Below are 13,601 nucleotides of genomic sequence, written 5' to 3'. Positions count from 1 at the left end.
TCCGCCATCCTAGTCACTGCCGTTGTGTCCTTGGGCAAGACACTTGACCACCTGCTCCCAGTGCCACCCACACTGCTTTAAAAATGTAACTTAGATATTGGCTTTCACTATGTAAAAGCGCCTTGAGTCACTAGAGAAAAGCGCTATATAAATATAGTTTACACTTCAGAACAGTCAAGGCACTTTCAACAACAAGGAAAGAAAACCAAAAGCAAATACAGATTAAATATTAATGAATACTAATAATAAAAAATGTTTTTTTTTTAAAGACAAAAAGGTTTACCTAAATCACTTTAAATGTTTTTAACAAATATATAAATTTAAGGGCTTTTTTACTCTTAACCATTCTCCAATATTTGATGGATAATTGTAAATTATTAAGTCAATTAGAAAATGTAGGCCTTACTTTCATAAATCGACATTTATGTAGAAAAATCATAAATTCCGTTTGCCAATATTGACCTTATTTAAGCAGGAAATATATAGGTGAAACATGTAATGACACCTCCTCACCTAAGGGGGCAGTAACGATAGATTGCACGACATAGGTCTTGTCTGCCGGAAGTTGAAAGTAGCTGCGCGAACAGAAGCTAGAAACAAAACGGGTGTCATGAAGTCATTTTTATTGCGTTTATTACCGCGTTTCTTTTTAATCGTGTACGCACTACAGCCTACTAACATACATAACACTCATTCTACGTGGCGTGGACGATTTGTCGCCACGTCACTTCGATGCTACCCGGGCTAGCTTAGCTCGCTAGCTGCTAAACAAAACGAAGCGGAAGTGATCGACGCGTCGCTAAGTGTGCGTGTAAAGTGTGAAAATGTGCAAATTAGAAATGCTGAGAATGTTGGTGAAGCAGCGACTAACTGCTGCTGTGGAAGAAATATTTGTAGTGTTAGAAAGAACGATAGCAGAATACGAGGAGGAACTTTCTAGAACAAAAGAGGAGAACGAGCGACAACGTCAACTACTGGACGCTCTTTTCAACAAACATCAACAAGCAGGTTTGTTTACTTCTTCACCTTTTCCAGTCTTATCGTAGAATGCTCGTTTTTATCGTACAATTTACTTCATGAAACCATAAGAAAAACATACAATAGACTTCGACTTCCTTTTTATTGTCATTCAAATTTGAACTTTACAGTACAGATAACATACTTGCCAACCTTGACACCTCAGAATTAGGGAGGTATTAAAAAGGCCCCCTGGGGGGGATATATATATATCCATCCATCTTATTCCGCTTATCCGAGGTCGGGTCGCGGGGGGCAGCAGCCTAAGCAGAGAAGCCCAGACTTCCCTCTCCCCAGCCACTTGGTCCAGCTCTTCCCGGGGGATCCCGAGGCGTTCCCAGGCCAGCCGGGAGACATAGTCTTCCCAACGTGTCCTGGGTGTTCCCGTGGCCTCCTAGCGGTCGGACGTATCCCAAACACCTCCCTAGGGGGGCATTCGGGTGGCATCCTGACCAGATGCCAGAACCACCTCATCTGGCTCCTCTCCATGTGGAGGAGCAGCGGCTTTACTTTGAGCTCCTCCCAGCTTCTCACCCTATCTCTAAGGGAGAGACCCGCCACCCGGCGGAGGAAACTCATTCTGGCCGCTTGTACCCGTGATCTTGTCCTTTCGGTCATAACCCAAAGCTCATGACCATAGGTGAGGATGGGAACGTAGATCGACCGCTAAATTGAGAGCTTTGCCTTCCGGCTCAGCTCCTTCTTCACCACAACGGATCCATACAGCGTCCGCATTACTGAAGACGCCGCACCGATCCGCCTGTCCATCTCACCATCCACTCTTCCCTCACTCGTGAGCAAGACTCCGAGGTACTTGAACTCCTCCACTTGGGGCAAGAATACCTCAAATTCAAGTATTTACCATTTATCAACAACACCCAGAAACGCTTCGCTGGGCCTGAGCTCATCTAAGATGGACTGATGCAAAGTGGAAAAGTGTTCTGTGGTCTGACGAGTCCACAATTCAAATTGTTTTTGGAAACTGTGGACGTCGTGTCCTCCGGACCAAAGAGGAAAAGAACCATCCGGACTGTTCTAGGGTGAAAGTGTAAAAGGCAGCATGTGTGATGGTATGGGGGTGTATTAGTGGTCAAGACATGGGTAACTTACACATCTGTGAAGGCACCATTAATGCTGAAAGGTACATACAGCTTTTGGAGCAACATATGTTGTTATCATGGACGCCCCTGCTTATTTCAGCAAGACAATGCCAAGCCAGGTGTTACATCAACGTGGCTTCATAGTAAAAGAGTGCGGGTACTAGACTGGCCTGCCTGTAGTCCAGACATTGAAAATGTGTGGCAGCTAAAATATGAGAAGGGAGACTGTTGAACAACTTAAGGTGTACATCAAGCAAGAATGGGAAAGAATTCCACTTCAAAAATGTGTCTCCTCACTTCCCAAACCTTTACTGAGTGTTGTTAAAAGGAAAGGCCATGTAACACACTGGTAAAAATGCCTTTTTTGCAATGTGTTGATGCGATTACATTCTAAGTTCATGATTATTTGCAAAAAATAAGAAAGTTTCTCAGTGTGAACATGAAATATCTTGTCTTTGCAGTCTATTCAATTGAATATAAGTTGAAAAGGATTTGTTGTATTCTCTTGTTATTTACCATTTACACAACCTGACAACTTCACTGCTTTTGGGGTTTGTACACATGTGCCTCCTAAGATCTCACTTTAGTCTTTGTAAGGTCGTGTTAAATTGATGATTTTTTTTCTCTTTTTTTTCTACATATAAGATTGTATAAGAGAACTGACAAATAACCGAATGATTAAGCAGCATCGAAAGTGAAATCTTATAATTTCTCATCCCAATACATAAGAATTGTGAATGATAGGCAAAATTTAAATAAAAAAAAAAAAAAGTGCAGTTACCCCCTGAGGCTCAGTGGTTCTTTAGACCAGTGTTTTTCAACCACTGTGCCGCGGCGTGAGATACAGTCTGGTGTGCCGTGGGAGATGATCTAATTTCACCTATTTGGGTTAAAATAATTTTTTGCAAAGCAGTAATTATAATCTGCAAATGATGTGTTGTTGTTGAGTGTCGGTGCTGTCTAGAGCTCGGCAGAGTAACCGTGTAATACTCTTCCATATCAGTAGGTGGCAGCCGCTAGCTAATTGCTTTGTAGATGTGGGAAACAGCGGGAGGCAGTGTGCAGGTAAAAAGGTGTCTAATGCTTAAACCAAAAGTAAACAAAAGGTGAGTGCCCCTAAGAAAAGGCATTGAAGCTTAGGGAATGCTATGCAGAACCAAACTAAAACTGAACTGGCTGCAAAGTAAACAAAAACAGAATGCTGGACGACAGCAAAGACTTACTGTGGAGCAAAGACGGCGTCCACAATGTACATCCGAACATGACATGACAATCAACAATGTCCCCACAAAGAAGGATAAAAACAACTGAAATATTCTTGATTGCTAAAACAAAGTCGATGCGGGAAATAACTGCTACAGGAAAATACCAAAAAAAAAGAGAAAAAGCCACCAAAATAGGAGCGCAAGACAGGAAGTAAAACACTACACACAGGAAAACAGCAAAAAAGTCCAAATAAGTCAGGGTGTGATGTGACAGGTGGTGACAGTACACCTACTTTGAGACAAGAGCTATAGTGATGCATGCTTGGTTATGCTTTAAAGTCATATCCAACAATTGTGACTTTTTACTGTCGGTTTTTAATGATTTCTGCTGGTGGTGTGCCTCCGCATTTTTTCAACGCAAAAAATGTGCCTTGGCTCAAAAAAAGGTTGAAAAACGCTGCTAGACTTTGTTTGGCAGTGTTTTAAAAAATATATATTAAATAGTCTGATGACAATGTTTTGTCCTCAGTTTATTTTTTTACTCGCAAAGATACCACCATGCATTTATTTATAAAAAATAAAAATAATTCATTCAATTATATTATTTCTGAGTAAACATGTCTGTGGAGGGAGGTGTGGCCAGCGCTGCCTGCAGGAGCGGAGGTCACCGCCTCCGTCCATGGTGCTGAGGACAGAGCACCATCAGACGGGGGCGTGGCAGTGCCGACGGCGAGACACGACTGAACAGGTGATTAGGTCTCCCAGGTGGTACGAGTTATCTAGTCACCTGTTGTCTTTAACAGTGGCGGCCGGGAACAGTAGAGGAGGAGGATAAAAACAATTGATGAACATTAAAACTCTGTTAAAAACTGCACGCCTGGCTCCTGTGACGTGTGGAACTGCTAGGAAGCGACTTCCACAATGTCAAAGGACACTTAATAGTACGATGTGGTGGGATTAACAGCCACACCAACAATGGAAGAATGTTCATTTAATGGTGAGACGGTGTGGTGTGTCACGGTCAAAAGGTGCTGCTGCAAGATAGTTTGAATATTCGGAGCCACAATAATATGTAACTTGACCTTTTCTGAAGCACGTGTTGGTCTTTGTGTGTCCTGCAGTCAGTGGAGAACATCTTCCTCCTGAGCGGCAGGAGTGGAGCTCCTGGGTGGAGCAGGAGGAGCCACAGCCCCCCCACTTCAAAGAGGAACAAGAGGATGACAGCATCAGTCTGGAAGGAGAGCGTCTTGAAGGACTGGAGGAATTGCCGGTGATTCGTGTTGTCGTCAAGAGTGAAGATGATGAGGTCAAAGGTGAAAGTGAGGTGAAGGGAGAGGCGGAGCCTCCAAGCAGCAGCTCAACTCAACACGTGACAACAGAAGGTGATGGTGGAGGATCACAAGCAGACTTAGCTCCACTGTCCGATGGTGACCACACAACATCACACCCTGCTGACACCGATGAGGAAGACTATAAAGCTGCTCAGACACGTCACGCTGACAACACACACTTGAAATGCTCTCAGTGTGACAAAACTTTTGGCGACAAGTCATCTTTGACAAGACACGTGAGGATCCACTCAGGAGAAAAACCATTTAATTGCGCAGTTTGTAGCAAAAGCTTCAAACTGAAGGAGACTTTGATCAGGCACACGAGGATACACACCGGTGAAAAACCATTTGGCTGCTCAGTTTGCGGCAAAAGCTTCTCTGTGAGGGGAAATTTTATAACGCACACCAGAACGCACACGGGAGAAAAACCATACGCGTGCTCATTCTGCAACACGGGTTTCCGTGCTCGTCCGGCGTTGGTCAAACACTTGAGAACGCACACCGGGGAGAAACCTTTCATCTGTGCAGTTTGCGGCGAAAGATTCTCTCAAAAGGAGACATTAAATAGACATTCAAGAACGCACTCTGGGGAGAAACCTTTTACCTGCTTAATATGCGGTAAAACCTTCTCCATAAAAGGACAACTGATAGCACACACCAGAACACACACAGGAGAGAAACCTTTCACCTGCACATTCTGCGGCAAGACATTCTCTCTTAAGGGAAATTTAATCCGACACACAAGAACGCACACGGGAGAGAAGCCCTTTTCCTGCCCGGTCTGCAACAAAAGTTTTACCGATGGCTCGGGATTGATTATTCACAGGAGAACGCACACGGGAGAAAAACCTTTTCCCTGCTCGGTTTGCGGTCAAAGATTTGCCATCAAAGGACATTTGATAACACACACAAGAACACACACTGGGGAAAAACCGTTTTCCTGCTTGGTGTGCAACACAGATTTTAGTTCTCATTCAGGACTGGCTCAACACATGCACAAACACAGCTGAGAGGACTGAAGGGCAATTATCGCCATCTTGTACGCACACTACAACCCCTGCAAGTGTGCATTGTGTGTCCACTTTCATAAACACGTGTGTACACACATGTTGAAGACAACGCCATCACTCAGATGGTCTATGATACATTTTTAGACAATGACAATTTCATTCAATTCTGCATGCAGGAATTTAATTAGCTGGTGGAAAGTAAATGTTTGCAGTCTAAGACGTTTATAAACCTCCAGCATGTGCTTCAATACTGCATTTACTTGTGTTCATCATGTGCAACATGGTCAAGTATTCCCTCATCGATGTCTTAGGACATGTCGTACATTTCTCACCGTATCGTCCCACAGTGTACCCCTCTCTCCAAGCTAGAAATAGTCACAAATGTTTTAACACCAAATATTTATTGTTCGTGTGAGTCAAGTAAATTCTTCAAATGTCTGATCAAATATATTTGCGATTGATTTGAACAAAGCAAGGGTGTCTGTCAGGTTCAAACACTGATGACGTCTATTAATCAGACAAGAAGCAAGGAATCATGCAGAGACAGAGTTCAATTTAGCTCATGAGGAGAACGCATGGAGCTGCGCACTTAGTTACAGTTTCGCCCTACACTCTTAAGGTTCAGCTCCCGCGTCCCTCTTTTTATTCAGAGTTCCATAGACAACATCACTGAGGCCGCCTCTTAAAGGAGTGGTCACATATATTATGCAAAGCAGGTTCAGGACGCACAGTACGTGACGGAATGTGCTGGAGGCCTTGTGATATCGCCTTGTCCCCGCTTCGTCTGCGTGTTGTCATCTTATGTTCGTTGCGGTCCTTGAAGTCTCTGCTTCGTCTGCGTGCTGTCATCTTATCTTTGTTGAGGTCCTTGAAGTCCTTGGTTGTTAGCGGGCTAAAACAAAGATAACATCTGTGGCTGAGGCCACCCCTCAGACAAGAAGTTTTGTCCTTGCATAGATTAGAAAAGTCTAACTTGAGCACAATAGCTAATAACTAAAGCAATGGACTTTAAGCATACTAAAGTTAGTGTGATAATATATACATCATTATTCTAACTCCTTTCCATTGAGGGCCACATCGTAGTTATGGCTGCCATCAGACGGCTGCTGGTAACAGCGAATAATACCTGATTTTGTCTATGCATTTGATTATTACATATAGTTTTTCATACACTGTAACCAAAAAAAACCTGTAGATTTTACAGTGAATAATTGTCAACTCTGTCATCAGAATTGTATTGTTGAATATTCACTGTTTTTAAGCAATCAATCAATCAAAGTTTACTTATGTAGCCCTAAATCAGGAGTGTCTCAAAGGGCTGCACAAGCCACAACAACAACAACAACTCTGATCCCACATCAGGGCAAGAAAATACTCAACCCAATGGGATTACAATGAGAAACCTTTACTGAAATAGAAGACTGTACCAATGTTTCTTACGGGGGGATAAACAGCAGTTTTGCGTGTTTTTTTTTGTTTTAACAACATATTACTGTAAATGGAAAAAGTACCACTCTTTGTTTTTTTTAATCTGGCAACTAAACTGCCAGTTTTATACGGTACAACATTTTTTTTTCCATTTACACTACCACACCATAAAAAAACCAACCGTAAATTTTACGGTAAAAAAAACTGATTCTGACAGACTTTCACCATAAAAAGAATGGTCATTTTTTCCAATTTACAGTAATATGCTGTAAAACTACTTGTACAACTTTGTACCTTTCTTTTCCATTTTTACTGCGTACAATTTGATGGAAAACTAGCTTTGAAATCGTAAGTCAAGCAGAGATTTAAGCTTTTTTTTTTTATTGTTCCCCCCAAAAAATGGGCCAAGTATGATAATTTGTTGCAAAATTTGATTCTATTCTAGTTTAAAATGTATAAAAATTTCATGCAGTACATGTTTTCTGCCAAAATTGGGAAAAAATACACTCCTTATGAAACTATAAGGTACTTTATTGATGCATATGCACAGTAATAAATGTTGGGTTAAAAATATACCCAATTGTAACCCAACTGCTGGTTCAGAAAAGGACGAAGCCCTTACTTGAGTTATTTTAACTCAACATTTTGGGTTCATACTGTCAACCCAACTTTTGCGTTGAATTATTTAACCAAAATGTTGAGTTATGATAACTTAATGTTGGGTTATTCCCAACCAAACTGTTGGGTTGAATTATTTAACCCAAAAGTTGAGTTACGCTAACTCAATGTTGGTTGATTCATAACCCAACTATTGGGTTGAATTTATTAACCCAAAAGCTGAGTTATGCTCACTACAATGTTGGTTGATTCATAACCCAACTGTTGGGTTTAATTTATTAACACAAAAGCTGAGTTATGCTCACTACAATGTTGGGTTATTCCCAACCCAACTATTGGGTTGCGCAATTTAGCGCTCCTTGACCCAATAGTTGGTTAAAAACTATGAATGTTGCTGCTGGTTAGTCCTACTCCTTCCCGACTACTGATCACAATTATTAATTATACCCATTAAAATATATTCAAAAGCAAGATATGAGTGACATTTTTTTTTTTTTACAAGAATTGCCGTGTATGATCATAGCATGCTCATATATGTTCATGTACATAAGATGTGTGATTGTAAATAATGTTCATTGCCTCTTGTCTTGTTTAATAGAAGTCATCAGTGTTTGAACCTGACAGTAAGTGTCTTTACATGGGGCATAAGTTGTATCTTTACATGGGGCATAAGTATCCTTACATGGGGTATAAGTGTCCTTAAATGGCCATTAAGTGTCCTTACATAGGGCGTAAGTGTCCTTTAATTGGGCGTAAGTGTCCTTAAATGGGGCATAAGTGTCTTTACATGGGGCATAAGTATCTTTACATGGGGTATAAGTGTCCTTTAATGGGCATTAAGTGTCCTTACATAGGGCGTAAGTGTCCTTTTTAATTGGGCGTAAGTGTCCTTAAATGGGGCGTAAGTGTCCTTAAATGGGGCACAAGTGTCCTTACATGGGGCATAAGTGTCCTTACATGGGGTGTAAGTGTCCTTAAATGGGCATTAAGTGTCCTTTAATGGGGCGTAAGTGTCCTTACATGGGGTGTAAGTGTCCTTACATGGGGTGTAAGTGTCCTTACATGGGGCATAAGTGTCCTTATATGGGGCGTAAGTGTCCTTTAATGGGGCGTAAGTGTCCTTACATGGGGTGTAAGTGTCCTTACATGGGGTGTAAGTGTCCTTACATGGGGTGTAAGTGTCCTTACATGGGGTGTAAGTGTCCTTACATGGGGCATAAGTGTCCTTATATGGGGCGTAAGTGTCCTTTAATGGGGCGTAAGTGTCCTTACATGGGGTGTAATTGTCCTTAAATGGGCATTAAGTGAAGTGAATTATATTTATATAGCGCTTTTCTCTAGTGACTCAAAGCGCTTTACATAGTGAAACCCAATATCTAAGTTACATTCAAACCAGTGTGGGTGGCACTGGGAGCAGGTGGGTAAAGTGTCTTGCCCAAGTTAAATGGGCATTAATTAATTAAGTGTCCTTAAATAGGGCGTAAGTGTCCTTTAATGGGATGTAAGTGTCCTTACATGAGGTGTAAGTGTCCTTACATGGGGCATAATTGTCCTTACATGGGGTGTAAGTGTCCTTAAATGGGCATTAAGTGTCCTTACATAGGGCGTAAGTGTCCTTACATAGGGCATAAGTGTTCTTTAATGGGGCGTAAGTGTCCTTACATGGGGCATAAGTCTCCTTACATGGGGCATAAGTCTCCTTACATGGGGCATAAGTGTCCTTACATGGGGCATAAGTGTCCTTACATGGGGTGTAAGTGTCCTTAAATGGGCATTAAGTGTCCTTACATAGGGCTTAAGTGTGCTTTAATGGGACGTAAGTGTCCTTACATGAGGTGTAAGTGTCCTTACATGGGGCATAAGTGTCCTTTAATGGGGCGTCCTTAAATGGGCATTAAGTGTCCTTACATTGGGTGTAAGTGCCCGTAAATGGGCATTAAGTGTCCTTACGTAGGGCGTAAGTGTCCTTACATGGGGCGTAAGTGTCCTTACATGGGGATTAAGTGTCCTTACATGGGGTGTAAGTGTCCTTACATGGTGGATAAGTGACACATGGTGAGTAAGTGTTCTTACATGGGGCTATGTGTCCTTACATGTGGGCTACGTGTCCTTACATGGTGGGTAAGGGTCTTTACATGGTGGCTAAGTGTCCTTACATGGGGGGCTACGTGTCCTTACATGGTGGGTAAGTGACACATGGTGAGTAAGTGTCCTTACATGGGGGCTACGTGTCCTTACATGGTGGGTAAGGGTCTTTACATGGTGGCTATGTGTCCTTACATGTGGGCTACGTGTCCTTACATGGTGGGTAAGGGTCTTTACATGGTGGCTAAGTGTCCTTACATGGGGGCTACGTGTCCTTACATGGTGGGTAAGTGACACATGGTGAGTAAGTGTCCTTACATGGGGGCTACGTGTCCTTACATGGTGGGTAAGGGTCTTTACATGGTGGCTAATTGTCCTTACATGGGGGCTACGTGTCCTTACATGGTGGGTAAGTGACACATGGTGAGTAAGTGTTCTTACATGGGGGCTACGTGTCCTTACATGGTGGGTAAGGGTCTTTACACTGGGGCTAAGTGTCCTTACATGTGGGTAAGTGTTGTTACATGGTGGGTAAGTAACTTTTAAATAAAAAAAAAGAAGCCTTTTACCCAAAAATGCGTTACTCATTGAAAAACAAGCCAAAAATGGTTCATAGTTTTGAAAACCCAGACATTGAGTTCAAATAATACCCTTATAACCCAAAAAAATGTGACTGCTCTTCATAGAAATGACTCACAACTCATAAATTGGGTTAAGAAAATAACCCAGCATTTTTTATTGTGTGATTTCCAGGCTTTGGCGGGCCACAAAAAGTGAAGTGGCGAACAAGATCTGAGTTTGACACCTGTGGAATAAAGGCTGTGTGATTGATCCTCAACTGCTGACTGTCAGTCTGGCCCCAGCATCAGTTTGGCCCCAGCATCAGTTTGGCCCCAGCATCAGTTTGGCCCCAGCATCAGTCCGGCCCCAGCATCAGTTTGGCCCCAGCATCAGTTTGGCCCCAGCATCAGTCTGGCCCCAGCATCAGTTTGGCCCCAGCATCAGTCTGGCCCCAGCATCAGTTTGGCCCCAGCATCAGTTTGGCCCCAGCATCAGTTTGGCCCCAGCATCAGTCTGACCCCAGCATCAGTTTGGCCCCAGCATCAGTTTGGCCCCAGCATCAGTCTGGCCCCAGCATCAGTCTGGCCCCAGCATCAGTTTGGCCCCAGCATCAGTTTGGCCCCAGCATCAGTTTGGCCCCAGCATCAGTCTGACCCCAGCATCAGTTTGGCCCCAGTATCAGTTTGGCCCCAGTATCAGTTTGGCCCCAGCATCAGTTTGGCCCCAGCATCAGTTTGGCCCCAGCATCAGTTTGGCCCCAGCATCAGTCTGACCCCAGCATCAGTTTGGCCCCAGTATCAGTTTGGCCCCAGTATCAGTTTGGCCCCAGCATCAGTTTGGCCCCAGCATCAGTCTGGCCCCAGCATCAGTCTGGCCCCAGCATCAGTTTGGCCCCAGCATCAGTTTGGCCCCAGCATCAGTTTGGCCCCAGCATCAGTCTGACCCCAGCATCAGTTTGGCCCCAGTATCAGTTTGGCCCCAGTATCAGTTTGGCCCCAGCATCAGTTTGGCCCCAGCATCAGTTTGGCCCCAGCATCAGTTTGGCCCCAGCATCAGTCTGACCCCAGCATCAGTTTGGCCCCAGTATCAGTTTGGCCCCAGTATCAGTTTGGCCCCAGCATCAGTTTGGCCCCAGTATCAGTTTGGCCCCAGTATCAGTTTGGCCCCAGCATCAGTTTGGCCCCAGCATCAGTTTGGCCCCAGCATCAGTTTGACCCCAGCATCAGTTTGGCCCCAGCATCAGTTTGGCCCCAACATCAGTCTGACCCCAGCATCAGTTTGGCCCCAGCATCAGTTTGGCCCCAGCATCAGTTTGGCCCCAGTATCAGTTTGGCCCCAGCATCAGTTTGGCCCCAGCATCAGTTTGGCCCCAGCATCAGTTTGGCCCCAGCATCAGTTTGGCCCCAGCATCAGTTTGGCCCCAGCATCAGTTTGGCCCCAGCATCAGTGTCAAAGAAAAGCTGGGAGAGGCTAGTCCTGCAGTCCTTGATCCCCGCCAGGAGCCACCGCCATGAGGACGCCATGACCATCAGCCTGGTAAGATGTAAGACTCTCCTTCATCTCTGCGTTCAACTCCCTCCGCCATTCTGATATGGAAGCTCCTCCCCCTCACGCGCAACACAGACTGTGCAGTGTCAGCTGAGCCTTCAATCCTGCAGCTGGCCAAGCGACAACGGCTCTTTCTTCCCTCGGGAAGCTGAAAGGAGCACGACTTTCCTCTCAGCTGCTTGTGAACTTTCACACAGGCAGCATAGAAAGCATCCTGTGTCTCCGCACGACAGCTGCAGCGCACAGGACAGAAAAGGGGCGTCACCCAATCTCTCTCCTGTGCTAGTTTGAAGCCGACACCACAAACGCGCTCAGAGGAGATAATGTTTGAAAAAAGGTGACCGGTTTTTACAAAACTTTTGTTTTGAAGGGGGAATTGCAAACTTCCTGTTGATTTTTGCTGAAGGATGTCAATGTATGAAATCTAGGTCTAAGTGAGACCTACATACAGGTTTTTGTTTCATGTCTCTAAGTCATTCCTACTGGAAGTTACAGGCAGTTTTGTCTGAGTTTTCTTCCTAGGAGCAGTTGTGTCTGTGTTTTCTTCATAGGGGGCGCTAGAGCGCAATTTTGAGTTTTGGGGTTGGGTTTTTTTATTAGATCGCAGTTTTTGCCAGTCCTGATGTGTGTGTGTCCAGTTTGGTGAGTTTTGAAGCATGTTAAGGGGGTCAAATTACAGCTCAAAGAGGCAAAAGTGACAGTTTTTAGTAAATTTTTGTTTTGAAGGGGGAATTGCCAACTTCCTGTAAATTTTTGCTGAAGGATGTCAATGTATGAAATCTAGGTCTAAGTCAGACCTACATAGAGGTTTTTGTTTCATGTCTCTACGATATTCCTACCGGAAGTTACAAGCAGTTTTGTCTGTGTTTTTTCCTAGGGGGCGCTAGAGCGCAATTTTTAGTTTTAGGGTTTGGTTTTTTATTAGATGGCAATTTTTGCCAGTCCTGATGTGTGTGTCAAATATGGTGAGTTTTGAAGCATGTTAAGGGGGTCAAATTACAGCTCAAAGAGGCAAAAGTGACTGTTTTTAGTAAACTTTTGTTTTGAAGGGGGAATTGCCAACTTCCTGTTAATTTTTGCTGAAGGACGTCAATGTATGAAATCTAGGTCTAAGTCAGACCTACATAGAGGTTTTTGTTTCATGTCTCTACAATATTCCTACCGGAAGTTACAAGCAGTTTTGTCTGTGTTTTTTCCTAGGGGCGCTAGAACGCAATTTTGAGTTTTGGGGTTTGGTTTTTTTGATTAGATCGCAATTTTCGCCAGTCCTGATGTGTGTGTGTCCAGTTTGGTGAGTTTTGAAGCATGTTAAGGGGGTCGAATTACAGCTCAAAGAGGCAAAAGTGACAGTTTTTAGTACATTTTTGTTTTGAAGGGGGAATTGCCAACTTCCTGTAAATTTTTGCTGAAGGATGTCAATGTATGAAATCTAGGTCTAAGTCAGACCTACATAGAGGTTTTTGTTTCATGTCTCTACGATATTCCTACCGGAAGTTACAAGCAGTTTTGTCTGTGTTTTTTCCTAGGGGGCGCTAGAGCGCAATTTTTAGTTTTAGGGTTTGGTTTTTTATTAGATGGCAATTTTTGCCAGTCCTGATGTGTGTGTCAAATATGGTGAGTTTTGAAGCATGTTAAGGGGGTCAAATTACAGCTCAAAGAGGCAAAAGTGACTGTTTTTAGTAAACTTTTGTTTTGAAG

General features: G+C 43.6%; 1 protein-coding gene across 2 annotated transcripts in view; it reads left to right on the top strand.

The window, feature by feature from the left end:
* The first annotated feature begins 585 nt into the window (after positions 1 to 585).
* The window catches only part of LOC133630135 (zinc finger protein 501-like), a 16,142-nt gene continuing 3,126 nt past the window's right edge, over positions 586 to 13,601 (top strand). The window contains exons 1-2 of one of the 2 annotated variants that reach the window (XM_062021495.1): positions 586 to 1,008; positions 4,444 to 6,451. In XM_062021495.1, the coding sequence (XP_061877479.1) occupies positions 825 to 1,008; positions 4,444 to 5,663 (1,404 nt within the window). In that variant the 5' untranslated portion in view covers positions 586 to 824 and the 3' untranslated portion in view covers positions 5,664 to 6,451. Of the gene's footprint in view, positions 1,009 to 4,443; positions 6,452 to 13,601 lie in introns of those variants that run through there. The other variant, XM_062021488.1, reaches the window with a different exon arrangement.

This window comes from Entelurus aequoreus, linkage group LG02 (assembly GCF_033978785.1).
Source record: "Entelurus aequoreus isolate RoL-2023_Sb linkage group LG02, RoL_Eaeq_v1.1, whole genome shotgun sequence".
In the NCBI taxonomy this organism is placed as follows: Eukaryota; Metazoa; Chordata; class Actinopteri; order Syngnathiformes; family Syngnathidae; genus Entelurus; species Entelurus aequoreus.
This window is presented reverse-complemented; position numbering and strand designations above follow the sequence as displayed.